Raw genomic sequence first — 13,057 nt, 5'->3', positions numbered from 1 at the left:
ATTTTCATCTGTTGTCTTGGACCAAATACAAAGATTTCTGCACTTGAACATGCACAGGCTTTTCAATGAGGTAGTGCATGATGTTAGAGCTCAGAACTCAACAATTGACAGACACAATAACATATTGTCCATCCTAATGCTTATATTTTTTGTAAAAAGAAAGTACTTTAACAAAACAGCCAAACTAAATACTATACAATGAGTTGAAAAGGCCTTAGACCAATTGGGATTGCAAACCCCATTGTGAAAGATAGCGAGGAGCTACACTCTCCTACTTTCAAGAATCTTGCTGATATCCCCCCTTTTCGTTATGCTTTTTGAAACCTCCCCATCTATGATGTCCAACTCGTTGCTGGTCTTAGGCAGAGACAAGGCATAGCTAGATTAATCAGATAGCTTAATTTCCCTCAACAACTTCAGTTCAATGTCTCTTGACATCCTCTTGGCAAAAAGTCATAGTGAAATTGGTCTGCGTGCATTCACTCTTTAGTCTCTTGTGCATGAAAGCAATGTGGCAGGAATGGACTGGATCCCGCCCTCTCGGCAGCTGCTCGTCTCAGGTGTAGTCTGCACCAACAGCCTCCCTCAAGATAATGGGCTTGGAGGTAACTGGTGGGGCGAGCACCTCTTTTCAGTGGCAGCAGTCTTCTAGACTGGCTATGGTGACATCCTGGGGTTGAAGGTGTTGTCGCTCCTTGCAATGGCAGTTGTAGTCTTTGGGTTCATTAAGGTTTCTTGCTCTGCAGTGAATTTCACCTTTCTTGCTGCATCGGAAGCAGCAGCACCATTCTCTCAACCCATGGCAATCTGCCAAGCAACAAGAGTAGTTGTTCAGGCACAGTCTTAAGTGCAGCTTAAAGGGGAAATTCCAGAGCATCTGAGATGACCCCTTCATGACACATCATTCCTGGTTTTACGCTTTGGGAGAGTCCTGGTTTTATGCTTTGTGAAAGTCAGCTTTCTCTGGGTGCTCATCCTACCAAGATCACACTGGGCTTCTTCTCCTGAACAGTCTGTCCACCTGGTGTACCATGCATACTAGTTATCACTCTCAGAGGGCAGGCAGGTTTCTAATCAAGTCAGGCAGACCCTCAGCTTCTCCAGCAGAAAGTGCAGACTACAGGCGATGTCCCCTCACCTCTGAGATAGTGCCTGCCAGGTAAATACTGTGGAGCACCCCGTTCCTTGGTCAAAAATAACTTGCCACTGAAACAAAGTGGGGCAGTTTGGATACTACTTTTATACACATTTTCCAGACTTGGGCTATAGGTGCACTGTGGCTTCAGAATTGGTCTGAATTGATTCTTTTTCAAATTGTGTTCTCCGGCTGCTCTCCAGACAGCCTTTGTGCTAAGTGATGGTTCTCACGGCAAGTAGGCTCCAAGCAGGAGTATCCAAAACAGGGGCACAGTGAAGTCTGGGACATGTGCACCTGGCTGTTGTCAACCTTCGTGAAGCAGAAATTAGAGACAAACAAAATGCAGGCCATGCTTTGAAAATTCCTTACCTTTTTTGAACAACACAAACTACAGTCCCACCTATCACTGCTACCACCTACACAATTACAGTACTTAGGAAGGTTCTCATTGAATTTCTAAAGGTAGCTCTGTCTCCATCCTCCTCACTTCAGTGTCTGGGTCTGTACCTTCCAGCTACAGGAATGCAGGAAGTACACCTTCACTCTCTGGGGAATCTAACCTCATCCTTAAGATTGTGCTATGCTGAGCCAGGGGAATCCAAAATGGAACCCACTGGCCCCAATAATCAGACTTGCACACTCACAAAGTCCTACTACCACACCTGCGCTACATATGACCACACAAACTTGATATGCATATGGAATGTCAGCTCAATTTACAGGATTTCACATAATAGCAGAAATTTACATGAGAATGGTCAGAAGACCGCCCTCTCTCTGATGGATAAAAAGATCTGGTCATACTGTGGATGCACAAAACATGGTAAACTACCACCACTTCAAGTGATGTACCTAGTGTATGGATAGAAGACCACTGGCCCCTATGAGGACACACTTGGTACGCCCCACAGGTCATAGTACAAGTCTTTGGCCTCGCACTAACAGGGACAGACTCATAATTGTGTACACATTCTAGGTGAGCGTGATGCTGGGGCCAAAATCATTCAGGATATCCGTTTCAAACGCAGTCAGGCTCCCAGGGCTGCGGCAACGCATCTGTTTGCTAGGCAAGGGGTATTCCTTCCCCACACCCAGTTATAGGTAGGAGGCTGGATAGTGGAGTGAGATGGCATGTTTTTTTCTTCGACGTTATCACCAAAGGCACAGCGTGTGTCCCCATGTAAGCCCCTGTAACCCCAGGAGGCGCCTACTCTCTCTTAAACCCGTGCCTTTTGTTCTCTCTGCCCTCCGATTTCCCCGCGTGCCGTTCTGCTGGAGCTGGAAAGTCTATCTTTAGGAACTGGTAATCTTCGAGGCATCTATTTGACATAATGTCGTTGCTCGCCCAGGCCTCCTCCTCCCTTTCTGGCAGTAGATGAGTGAGTGGAAACATGTTAACAGTTTAATCCCGATTATAGACAGGATTAACCAAGCCGCGGCCTTTCATCATTTCTGAACCTCTAAACTAAACTGAGAAACTGGATATGGGTGAGCGGGGTGCAGCATGAAAAAAGGGGGGGGGGGGGGGGGAGATTTAACCTGTGTACACCATTGTGACTGCCAGGGGTACTCTTGTCCTCATCCACGCAAAAAATGCAGAGAACAGTGCGTCATCTACAGTGCGGAGCACGAGTTCGAAACCGGCACAGCTGTCTCGGCCAATTATCATTTAGAGATATATTAATGGATTAATGGATAGTATGGGGGTGGGGGGGGGGGAGTATTAGCACCCGCTAACCCAGGAGCACATCAGTTTCTAATATACACTATATACTTTGACCATGGATGTGTGAAGGCAAATGAGGCAGTAACACCCGGATGTGACCATGGTAGGATGTGCTACTTGAAATCATGGACGTCAGTTCACGAAGATGCCAGGGCCAATAAAAGTGAAAGAAAAAGACGTAGCTATCTTGTAACTCCTTGGGAATCTGGGCTGGTTATATTAGACCTGCCAATTAACACAGTGCCACCGCGGGTGACACGGCATCAGCTCTGTTCACATGGTCTCTTGATGAAGAGGAGATATTGCATGGTGGGGGCCAGCATGTTTTGTTCTGTTATGTTATGACATGAGCTGGAAACCTTTGTGCAGAGAGAATTTCCAGCTCCTGTGTGGAGGCTGTACACAACTGGACCCATTAGGAGGTTTGCAGCCACACCAGGACATCAGTGGCAGCCTCTGAAAATATTGTGTGTGTTTTGTGAGTGTGGGGGACAGTAGAGTGGTTCTCGGGCAGTGCTCAGCACAGAGCTCCACCCCCTCAGAGGCCCCCTCGTGCCTAGTGAGAGTGGGCTCAAGGAACCTCCCCTTCCTGATAGCCCATCAGTCCAAGTAGGATTGAGTGTACCCAAAAACAGCACACCATTGCACATACGGTGGCGTGAACAACTTTAGGGAAACAGTCTTTTATCTGGTGTAGCATGGACATTAGACACATTCAAATCCAGGCAGGAATCAGATAGGAGCTGTGGAAACAAGAACAGAGGGTAGATACAAGGTAACCCTCCCTCTCCAATTACTTTTAATCCAACTAATCTGGGTTACATTGAATGCAGAGTGGGTGGCAGGAAATGTAGAATGTATTCCAGTTATCGATGCTAGCAAGGAAAGATGGAGGTTAATGAGAAGGACAGACTTCACAAAGGGTCAGAGAGTGGAAAACCAACACCCAGAAGAACATTCCACAAAAGGCGTGTCAGCAGAGGGATGACAGAGGTTCATGGGATCGGTGCGAAGCGAGCAGGTCTGCCGCATAAGTTTAGGAGTGCCGGAGCTGAAAATGAGGAACAAATAGAAATTAAAGATCAGGTGCTAACTAGCGCATTCACTTGCAAAGGTGTGCTTGTTCTTGCTTTCATCACTTCCCTACAGCATGAGCAGGAGGGCTGATGACATGATGCATTATGGCTGCCTTGTGCAAGGTCCAGATGCACCTCCATATGCTTTCCAGCCACAGCCGTATGTGCCTGCAAGTCCAGAGAGACTTGTGATACAGCAATCTGTTGTGTGTCAGGACCGGGTGTGTCCCCCATTGGGTCTCAACAGGCCAGCCGCATGTCATCCAGAGCCTCTTAAGTGGCATCCGCGTCACTCCCTATGAAATGCAGGACAACAGGTCTGACAGATGAGGCAGAGAATGGCAAGCACAAGAAGGTTGGCCCTTTGTAGAAAAGCCGAGCCCACCACAGGAGCAGGATACGGGTGCTGAAACCTCTACCAGAACCCAATAAGGGCTCCGGAAGCAACAGCAACCACTTCGGTAGGTTGCTGTGAGAAAGAGCGCATCCAATCAATTGGATATTGCAATAATTTATGCTGAACCTGGCTATCCAGAAACTGGGGGATTGAACATTCTGATACGAGTCAATCACTTACTAATGCGGGTGGAAGAGTGACCAGAAGAAAGGTTCTTGAAGAGTCACACGTATGTGTTTCACAGAATGTATTTTTAAGTGAGTGAGAATAGTTCAATGTATAGTGGCCTGGTGGTTATCTGGGTTATAGGAAAAGGACAGAAAAATATGGACAATTTTAAGTGCCAGGGTGTTGCTTCACCTCACCCACCAAATCCCGGCCCTACTCACGAGGCCTTGTGAAATGGTCATAGGTCTGTGGGGAATCTAGATGGCCTATCTTGATATATTTCGAAAGTCAGCAGGGAAAGAGAGTAGACCCTACAGCATAAAGGTCAAGGGCAGATGAAGGTGGTCCAGGAGAATGAACTGGCACAGGTAGGTCAGTGGGTGGATATCAACGTCCAAAGAAAAGACAGGTGTGCATCTGAGGCTACAGTATGGAAAGAAGTGGAGGTTATGTAAGAGAATGAATAGAGATGAGACTGGGAGCAATCGGCATGAAAAGTCTTCTGAACGTGAGGGATCAGTATGCAAGGAGCCGCCTCATGTTAGGGTGACCAGGTTTGAAAATCAAATGCAAGAAAATTCCATAAACTTAGGAGTAAGACTATAATTTTGCACCGACTGAAGGGCAAAGAATGACTTAATTCACAGTGATCACCACCATGAAAAACACAGTCAGTGAGCGCTTGGATACCCTCAGGGGTAACAATTGGCGCTCTACAAATAAACCTTACCGTACATTACATTACACAGGGTAACTAAATGCAACCTTTACTCACAGTATCATCTGTGTTAATTAAAAAAAGCTTTCTGATTAGGGCTGCTAACGAATCTTGCACTGAAATACATGCAACATGGTATCCCTCTGTGTTCAGGTGACTGCCTGAAAACCAGGATATGTACTAAATTTACAGAATTTAACCAGAGCAGAAGGTGATAAAACAGGACTGTCTCAGTAATTCCGGGACGCCTGGTCACCCCATCTCACATTGTCCCTTCAGAAGTGTTCCATAGTGAGTGAGTTTGCAGAAGTTACTTTGTTGATGTAGCACTCCAGATGTCTGCAATGTCCATCTCTCACTTCTTTCTTTATTGCTATTCTGGCAGGAAGAAGCTGCCCCTGCTGAGGGAGATGCTGGCCGGCTGCGGAGCGGGCACCTGCCAGGTGATCGTGACCACCCCCATGGAAATGTTGAAGATCCAGCTGCAGGACGCAGGTCGTCTAGGTAAGGTGGCTTGTGCAATGGACTGGATGCCTCAATGTGGTATATAATTTTGTATGCATATATATATATATATATATATGTATGTTAGTGTAGGTATTTGTATATCTATATATCTATATATAACTCTATCTAGATAGATAGATAGAGATGTACATAAATATAGATATCTCTGACCTCTCTGGCAGCTTGCCAGTACAGATTTGGTCAATCAGTATGCGTTGTGTCTCAAAAGCCTTTATGTTTTGTTTTCATAAAATGAGATCTACAAGTTGTAAGACTGATATATAAGAAGAGGGGTTGCCTGAATTGGAACTAGTGAACTGTGATCAGAAGTCAGCAAGAGGATTCCCAGAGTTTTGTGTGAATATATTTTTCATTGAGAGCTGTTCTAAGCACCATTGCTATGTCAGTATCCCATGGCCCTTCATGGACCTGTGAATGAACTTGACGTGAGCTCCATCCCTCTGAAGAGATTGGTCGCAGACACAGATGTGAATACACATTAGCTCTGTGTGCTTCTCGAGATTCTGGGTGCTCATCACTTGCCAGTCCTCTTCAGGAGCTCTTCCAGCGGTTGCGTGGACTTCATGTGCTGTTTTGGGCTATATTTTAGGTTGGGGTCCTTTTCCAAAGACAAGGCTGGTCTTCAGGGCCCAGAATTATTTTATTTCAAAGAAAAGACTGGAGTTGTCCCTGACACCCTTGTATAATGCTGTGGCGTAATGCTAAATGATGGGGCCCTCTTGCAGAAATTGTTAAGGGGCCCCAGAGAGTCTCATACGTCACAAAGTTTCATAGTGATGAGGCTGAATGCCCCCCCTGCACCACAGGGGCTGATGAGGCCTGTGTTATGTCCATCATAATATGGTGCCCATAGGTGCTGCTGCATAAAATGGGGAAGGCCTACTATGTTGAATCAAAACATGAATATCATGCACTAAGCTATTTGAGGGTGATAGTACCCAGCTTGTGAGGCAATATTGCCATTCTCACTCATCCTGGCAGAGATTGATCCCTTTTAGTTACATTTATTAGAAGGAGGTTTTTTTTAACTATTATATGACTCCTCTGCCCCTGCTCATCGACTGAACACCTCCCTTAGGTTCTCCTTCTGAGTGAGTGGTTAGTTTTGATATGTGTTAATTACAGTGTTGAATATTAACAGTTGCCCAAAAAGTACTCAGACAAGTGAATTCCTGTCTAGCCAACTGTTGGGTACAAGGGACCAGATTGTTGGGCTCGTATGAGATGATTTTCCGTAGTAACGTTACTGAGATGGACTCTTTACTTGAGGATGCTAGAGTTGGGTGATTTTTAATTTTTTTTAGGGAGTGATCGTTTAGAATCCAAAACATAGGTTCACACTAGCACATTAAGGGATTAAGAGTTGTTCACGTAAGCGACAAAAATGTACACTGAGACTCTGGAAATGCTTTATGTAGGTACATTTTCACATGTATGCAGTTTTCCCTAATCCTATGTATGTGGAGTTTCTGCATTGCATGCTTAAGGTTAGGGAAATCTTTAACAATTTATTTTTACTTTGTATTTTACATGAAAAAATCTTTTCTGTAAAGATCTCTCTTACACTAAAGTGTTGAAAAGTGCAACATATACTATTTATACCTCTCAGACTGCCTTTGTTTAAACGAGGTTGAACACAGTGCTATGGACCTTATGAGATTGCTTCAAAAAGAGTTTACTTCTTGCTGGAGTACAGATCTTATAGCATGTTGAAACTGCATTCTTTTTTCATGGAAAGCTTAAAATCTTTAGAGTTGGCCTAGTGTTCCTGACCAACATTTGGCCAATGTTCCTCGCCAGTATTATTCTTCCATTCATTCCCCGCATCTAATGTGTTTTAGTACCTAGAGATTAGTCATATAGGAGCAAATACTGACCTGGGGAGTTGCTTCATGTGTAAGAACCCTCTCCCCCCCAAGCATGTTATGAAATATTGAGTGGCTAGAGGTCCCAGTGAGGTCATAGACATTGTTGCTTGAAACGACCTAAAATTACATATATACTCTATCAAGGATACCCAGCCATCGGTGATACCACCACCTATGTTACTTCTGTTTTCTTTCGACTTTTGTAAAGTTTTTGGGGACAATACCCCTCTCTATTCTTAGGGTTTTAAGCTATGTTCCAAATGCTATCAACTTGTGTAGGTCACAGATGCGCACTCCAAGTGCTTGTGATGCCTCAGCAATTCTCACAAGGACGCAAATGGTTCTTTGTGTTCTTGCATTCACCCAAAGGAAGTCAGACTCTCGCTCTTTTATTAAAACAATAAAAAAGTATTTTCTACATACCCCTAAAGAAAAACGGAAAAAATGTAGAAACATGGATGATAGTTCTCACTTGGGACAATTATAAGCACCAAAACAAACTAGTTTTACCTGGTCAAAATATTGCCTTGACTCTGGCAAGGATACTTGGAGGGCTCCAAAGTTGGTTGTTTTTAGGTCGAGCCTGGGCAGCGAATGCGTTGTTCTGCGAGGCGTGCTGTATTCAGGTATGAACTTGAAGCTTCGCCCACTCTGCGCCCATATTTTTCATTGGGTTGTGTCATTTTCCACTGTAAACTGTGGCTTTTCTTTGGCCAATAGGCTTAGTAATCCATTCTTAGTACCGCCTTGTCTTATTTTGTAACCTCCCATGAGGACACCCGCTGCTATGTGTGTTGTTACTCGGTAGGCTTTAATTACAGCCTCCGAGCACTATTTTCTCAAATAGTTTTGTCCTGCCTGCTGTTGCAGGAAGGACACACTTTAAAGAATAGTTCTTTATAGCACGGGCACCATACGCATTTGCAATGCAATACGTCTCGCATTTCAAGAGTTTAAGCTATTGGCATTGTAAGCGAAAATGCCTTTTATTTATGTTTTAAAAACAACACATGAATAAAAGGCATTATCATTTACAATGCCAAAAGCTCAAACGCTCGTAAATGTGAGACCTATTGCATTGCAAATGCTTGTTATAAAGGTGTATCCAATGAAGTCTCAACAAACTTGAAGGCCGAGGTCTTTGTGAAGTGTCTTGATTGACAAGAAAAGGTGAACACAAGTTACTTCTCTATGCTTACACAGGCTGTGGGGGAATCTTATGGGCCAAGGGTCTTCCAGAAGTCAGTTCTTTTTGTTGCAAGCTTAAAGGAGTTTGAACCTCATTAGCAGAGGCAAAGGTTGCAGGAAGAGTTTAAAGTGAGTTTTACGGCCTTCGATTGAGCTTGTTAAACCTCATAAGTTTAAATAATTTGAGAAAATGATGATAATTTCTTGTAAAAGCTCTGAGTGCTGGCATAGGTGAGAAAACTGATGCTAATATGGAGATAGGTTTCAAGCTTCTTGGCAAATGCGTGTCCAGATGCCACGAAAAACACCCAAATTAATCTGGGGATAAGTCAGGTTTTTATCTCTTCAACATTTGGTAGGCACGATTTAGGCCTTGGCAGGCCCTTGGACAAGAGAAAACCAATCTTTCTTTTGCTTTTTTTCCAGCAAGTCAAATCTAATTTCTTCTCCGAATTTGCTACAAGATTTGTTGGCACAGATTTGCATTTCGATATGTAAAATCTTGTTAGCATTTTTTCAAGCCTTTATGGCCAGGCTTGGGGAGGCATCCTCGTATTTGAATGGCCTAGTTTCTGGCTGATATTCATCAGGTTTATTCAAGTTAATGAAAGTATTTAACTTGTGTTCCAACTCTACCAAAAGGTTTCATAAGGACATATTGTTAGTTATCTAAACAGAACTCAAGTAGGAATACATTTAGAAATGTCAATAATGTCTGGAGGGCATTGTTGTCCTGCTTGTGGTGCACAACATGCCTACGTTCTCTCCTAGCTTCCAGTCCACAGGAGAAGACGCAAGATTGAGCTACTCTTGTACAGCACAACACCCCCAGATGTAGTTCTCTCATTAGTACATGGCGGGAAAAGAGCTGAATTACACATTCATTCATCCATTGTTTGTTCATAAGTGCCTACGGACATCTTCATAAATATGCAGTTTTGGTGCCTCCCCATGTTATCTTTGTAGCTTAGTAAATTGAAAATAAAAGGAAATTTTATCAATCAGTCAAAGAACCGCTGATAAAAATCCGCCACTCGAGGAACATTGAAGGTTAAAACAATCTTTGCATTTACCTTAGAATATGCCAGTGAGTGAAAATAATATCTAGTGTATTGTGCCTTCTAAAGAGGTGTGCGGCAGCAGAGGATTCATTATAAAATCAGAAAACCGGCTAATAGAATAAAATGTCTGAAAGAGGTTTTATCCTACAAGCATTAAAAACTGAGCGAATCAGTACATCTTTATAGATTGGAGGGTAGGGTTTTTAATTTGTCTTTTCTTGTTTTGAAAGCTGCTGGGTCCTGCTGACACAGATGCACACAGAGACCGAGGTGAATCAGTGCTCGCAGGAAGGTCACCCTGCTGCAGCAGGGCCGCACTGCAGTCCTTTCCAGGTGCTTTCATTGCTCAGCCTACAGTTGTGACCTTGGGAGGTCCAGCCTTTAATGCCAGTTGATCGGACCTGGCCATCTATTGCTTTCGTTTGTTGCAGTGGGTCAGCAGCTAACTTGAGGGATGTTTTGCACCTAACCATTGCTGAGGGGCTGGCTGTCTCACTAACCAGAATCTGATTTAAGCTGCTTGTGAGGCCACCAGATCTAGGTCATGGAGCCCAGAAAGCCCAGTGGCCTTGTGGCTTGTGTGGTACCTTGCATCAATCAGTCTTTACATTTTAGCCAACAGCACTTTGCAAATGGGGCATGGAGCTTCATATTTATGCATGCAGGCAGCACCAACGTATCGCAGCCCCAAGAAAATGAGACTTTGAATGCGCTCTTTGATTGACTTTTAAGTGCTAGGGGAGCAACTGAGGAATATGTACTGAATATGTACCCTGAAGTCTGAGAGGACGATAACTGCTCTCAGACTTCACAATGATTTGAAGGTGCGCCACAGTTGTACGTTTTGAAAGTATTATAATAAATAAACATGAATCTTTCGGTGCATCATCCTTGTCTCCTTCTCGTTGGCCTTCACCGCTGCCACTGATTGAAAAGCCTCAAGTCCCCATCTGGGTGAAGTTGTCCATAGCTTTTCTCAAACTTTTTTAAATCCACGCTGGCCACAAGGACTCTGCTCTATGGGGTCTATTCAAAAACTGCATTTTGTACTAGATTAGTACTACTCACTAACTACAAAATGCTATTCACAACCTTACAGCTGGAGAGCTCCCCGTTTCCTATCTTTTCTGTGCAGAAGGCTCTGCCAGGGTGACAGAGATCTCTGCACACATATGTTTATATTTTATTAGGTAATAAGGGTGGGGCAAGGGAGAGTAGCTGGAAAATAGGAGACACTAAAGGAGAGGGGTTTAGGGAAATTTAAGGAGAGGTTTGGGCAGGGGGAACCTGTTAATACAAACGCCCATCCAAAAAAGAACAAGGCCGTTGCTTTTTTCTCCTTCAACATATTTTTATTGGCATTTTAAGAAAAAATGGTGGGTGTACAAGGTACTTCAGGGGTTCGCTTTTGTGCACTCCACTCTTGATCATCTGTCCAATAAGCATTATTACAGTACAATGGTATCAATAATCTGTTAAAAAATAATCCAGTTAGTGCCGTAAGTGGATAAGTGCTATTCCCTATGTTCGAGGCATGTGGGCTGCTGAATTCATATCTGTGCATAGATCGCCGCCTAGTGTTGGGTCCAGATGTTTGCACGTTGTTGTCCTGGAAGAGTCTTCGAAGTATCCTGAGATAGGTGACTCCTCCCCTGGACCACAGTGCGCATGGGCATCCTCTCCATCCTCAGATTGTTTTTTTCCGCCATTGGGTTCGGATGTGCTTATCTTGACTCAAGTTAGGAAAAACTTTTTTTCAGGCCAAAAGGCCTTTAGTTCGCGTCGGTACTGTTCTCGATCGGTATCGACAGTTACTGGTTAGTTTACTGACTTCAAAAACAACTTTTTCGCATCGTATCCGACATCGACTCCACATCGACGATGGAATCGAGGACACCATTCAAGCGGTGTCCTGTTTGCAATGCGAAATATCCCCATGTCGACGTCCACCCGGTGTGCAACAAATGCCTTTCACCGGATCACGACGAATCCACATGTATGGCCTGTGCCCGATTCCGATCCAAAAAGCTCTCCGGAATCGACGAGCAGCGAGACTTGAAGCGCAGCAAGCGGCACCGGTCCCGACCAACATCTTCAGCGCCGAGGACGAAGATGTGGAAGGCGTGGAGAACCTACCCTCCAGCCCCGCTTCCGAACACGATTCCGGATCGGAAGACATCGAAGAACAACTCTTTCACAGGGAAGAAGCCGACACCGAGGTAGGAGACTACGATGAGGCCTTAGGGGCCGAAGAAAGTAGCTCCGGTGACGAGCAAGGCCTACCCGTACAGACGGAGGATATCCCAGTGCGTCAGTCTATGGCTCCGGTCGAGGGATCGCCTTCGGGCCTTACCCAAGACCTATCCCGCAGTTCTTCGGCCCCGCCCTCTGGCCCGGCCTCGGACATTCAGCGACAGCCATTAGCACCCAAAACGACTGGTTTCCATTCCTCGAAACCGAAACCAAAAGTCGTATCGGTTCCACAGAAACCGAAACTGAAAGTGACACTGGTCGGATCGAAGCCCACCACACCTTCGACGCCAGCCAAACCCGTCGGCACCGACCGCACCAAACGGGACTTCGGTGCCGAACTCGCAGCAGCCGACGTCGGCGCCGACAAACGGAAAAAGGCCATTGGTACCGCCAAGCCGCCTCGGCCACCGGCACCGAAACAATCGGCTCCGGCCACGAAGGTCAAAATGACCGCTGCGTCGCACATCGCTTCAAAAGCAGCACCGAAGGCCCAATCATCGACGCCGTCGACAGCTACTACCTCTCCTCGACTCGATGACCCCGTGGCCCCAAAGAAGTCCACGCCTGCCTCTACAGAACCGCTCGGCGTTACAGGTGCGACAAGTTGCAGCGTCCTTGCAACGCATCAAAGAAAAGGCAGCCCTCCAGGACACGTCGGGCTCCGAGCCGAAAAAAGCTCAAAAAGCTTCTCCGGCAACACCCAACATCACTTTTAGACTGCCGCCATCCACGGCGCCCAAACTGTTTGAAATCAGGACACGTGTCACCCAAACTAGGATCACACCTGCCGAACGCTCTCCTACGGAGACGTCACCGTCCCACATCATCGATGCCGACACCGGCAGAATTATGCTCCACAAGCGGAGAATATCTTCCGAGCAGGCTTTGGACTCCTACCTACCGGATCCCACTAAAGAAAAAGCTGCCAGCGGATTC

The 13,057-nt window shown here is 45.3% G+C and overlaps 1 protein-coding gene across 5 annotated transcripts in view; it reads left to right on the top strand.

Moving 5' to 3' along the window:
* SLC25A22 (solute carrier family 25 member 22) overlaps positions 1–13,057 on the top strand; it is a 357,355-nt gene that overhangs the window by 286,523 nt on the left and 57,775 nt on the right. For all 5 annotated transcript variants that reach the window (XM_085644868.1, XM_085644871.1, XM_085644869.1 and 2 more), the window contains one exon: positions 5,609–5,727. In XM_085644868.1, coding sequence (XP_085500994.1) covers positions 5,609–5,727 — 119 coding nt within the window. The remainder of the gene's footprint in view (positions 1–5,608; positions 5,728–13,057) is intronic.

The sequence above is a fragment of the Triturus cristatus genome, chromosome 3_1, assembly GCF_964204655.1.
Source record: "Triturus cristatus chromosome 3_1, aTriCri1.1, whole genome shotgun sequence".
NCBI lineage: Eukaryota > Metazoa > Chordata > Amphibia > Caudata > Salamandridae > Triturus > Triturus cristatus.
This window is presented reverse-complemented; position numbering and strand designations above follow the sequence as displayed.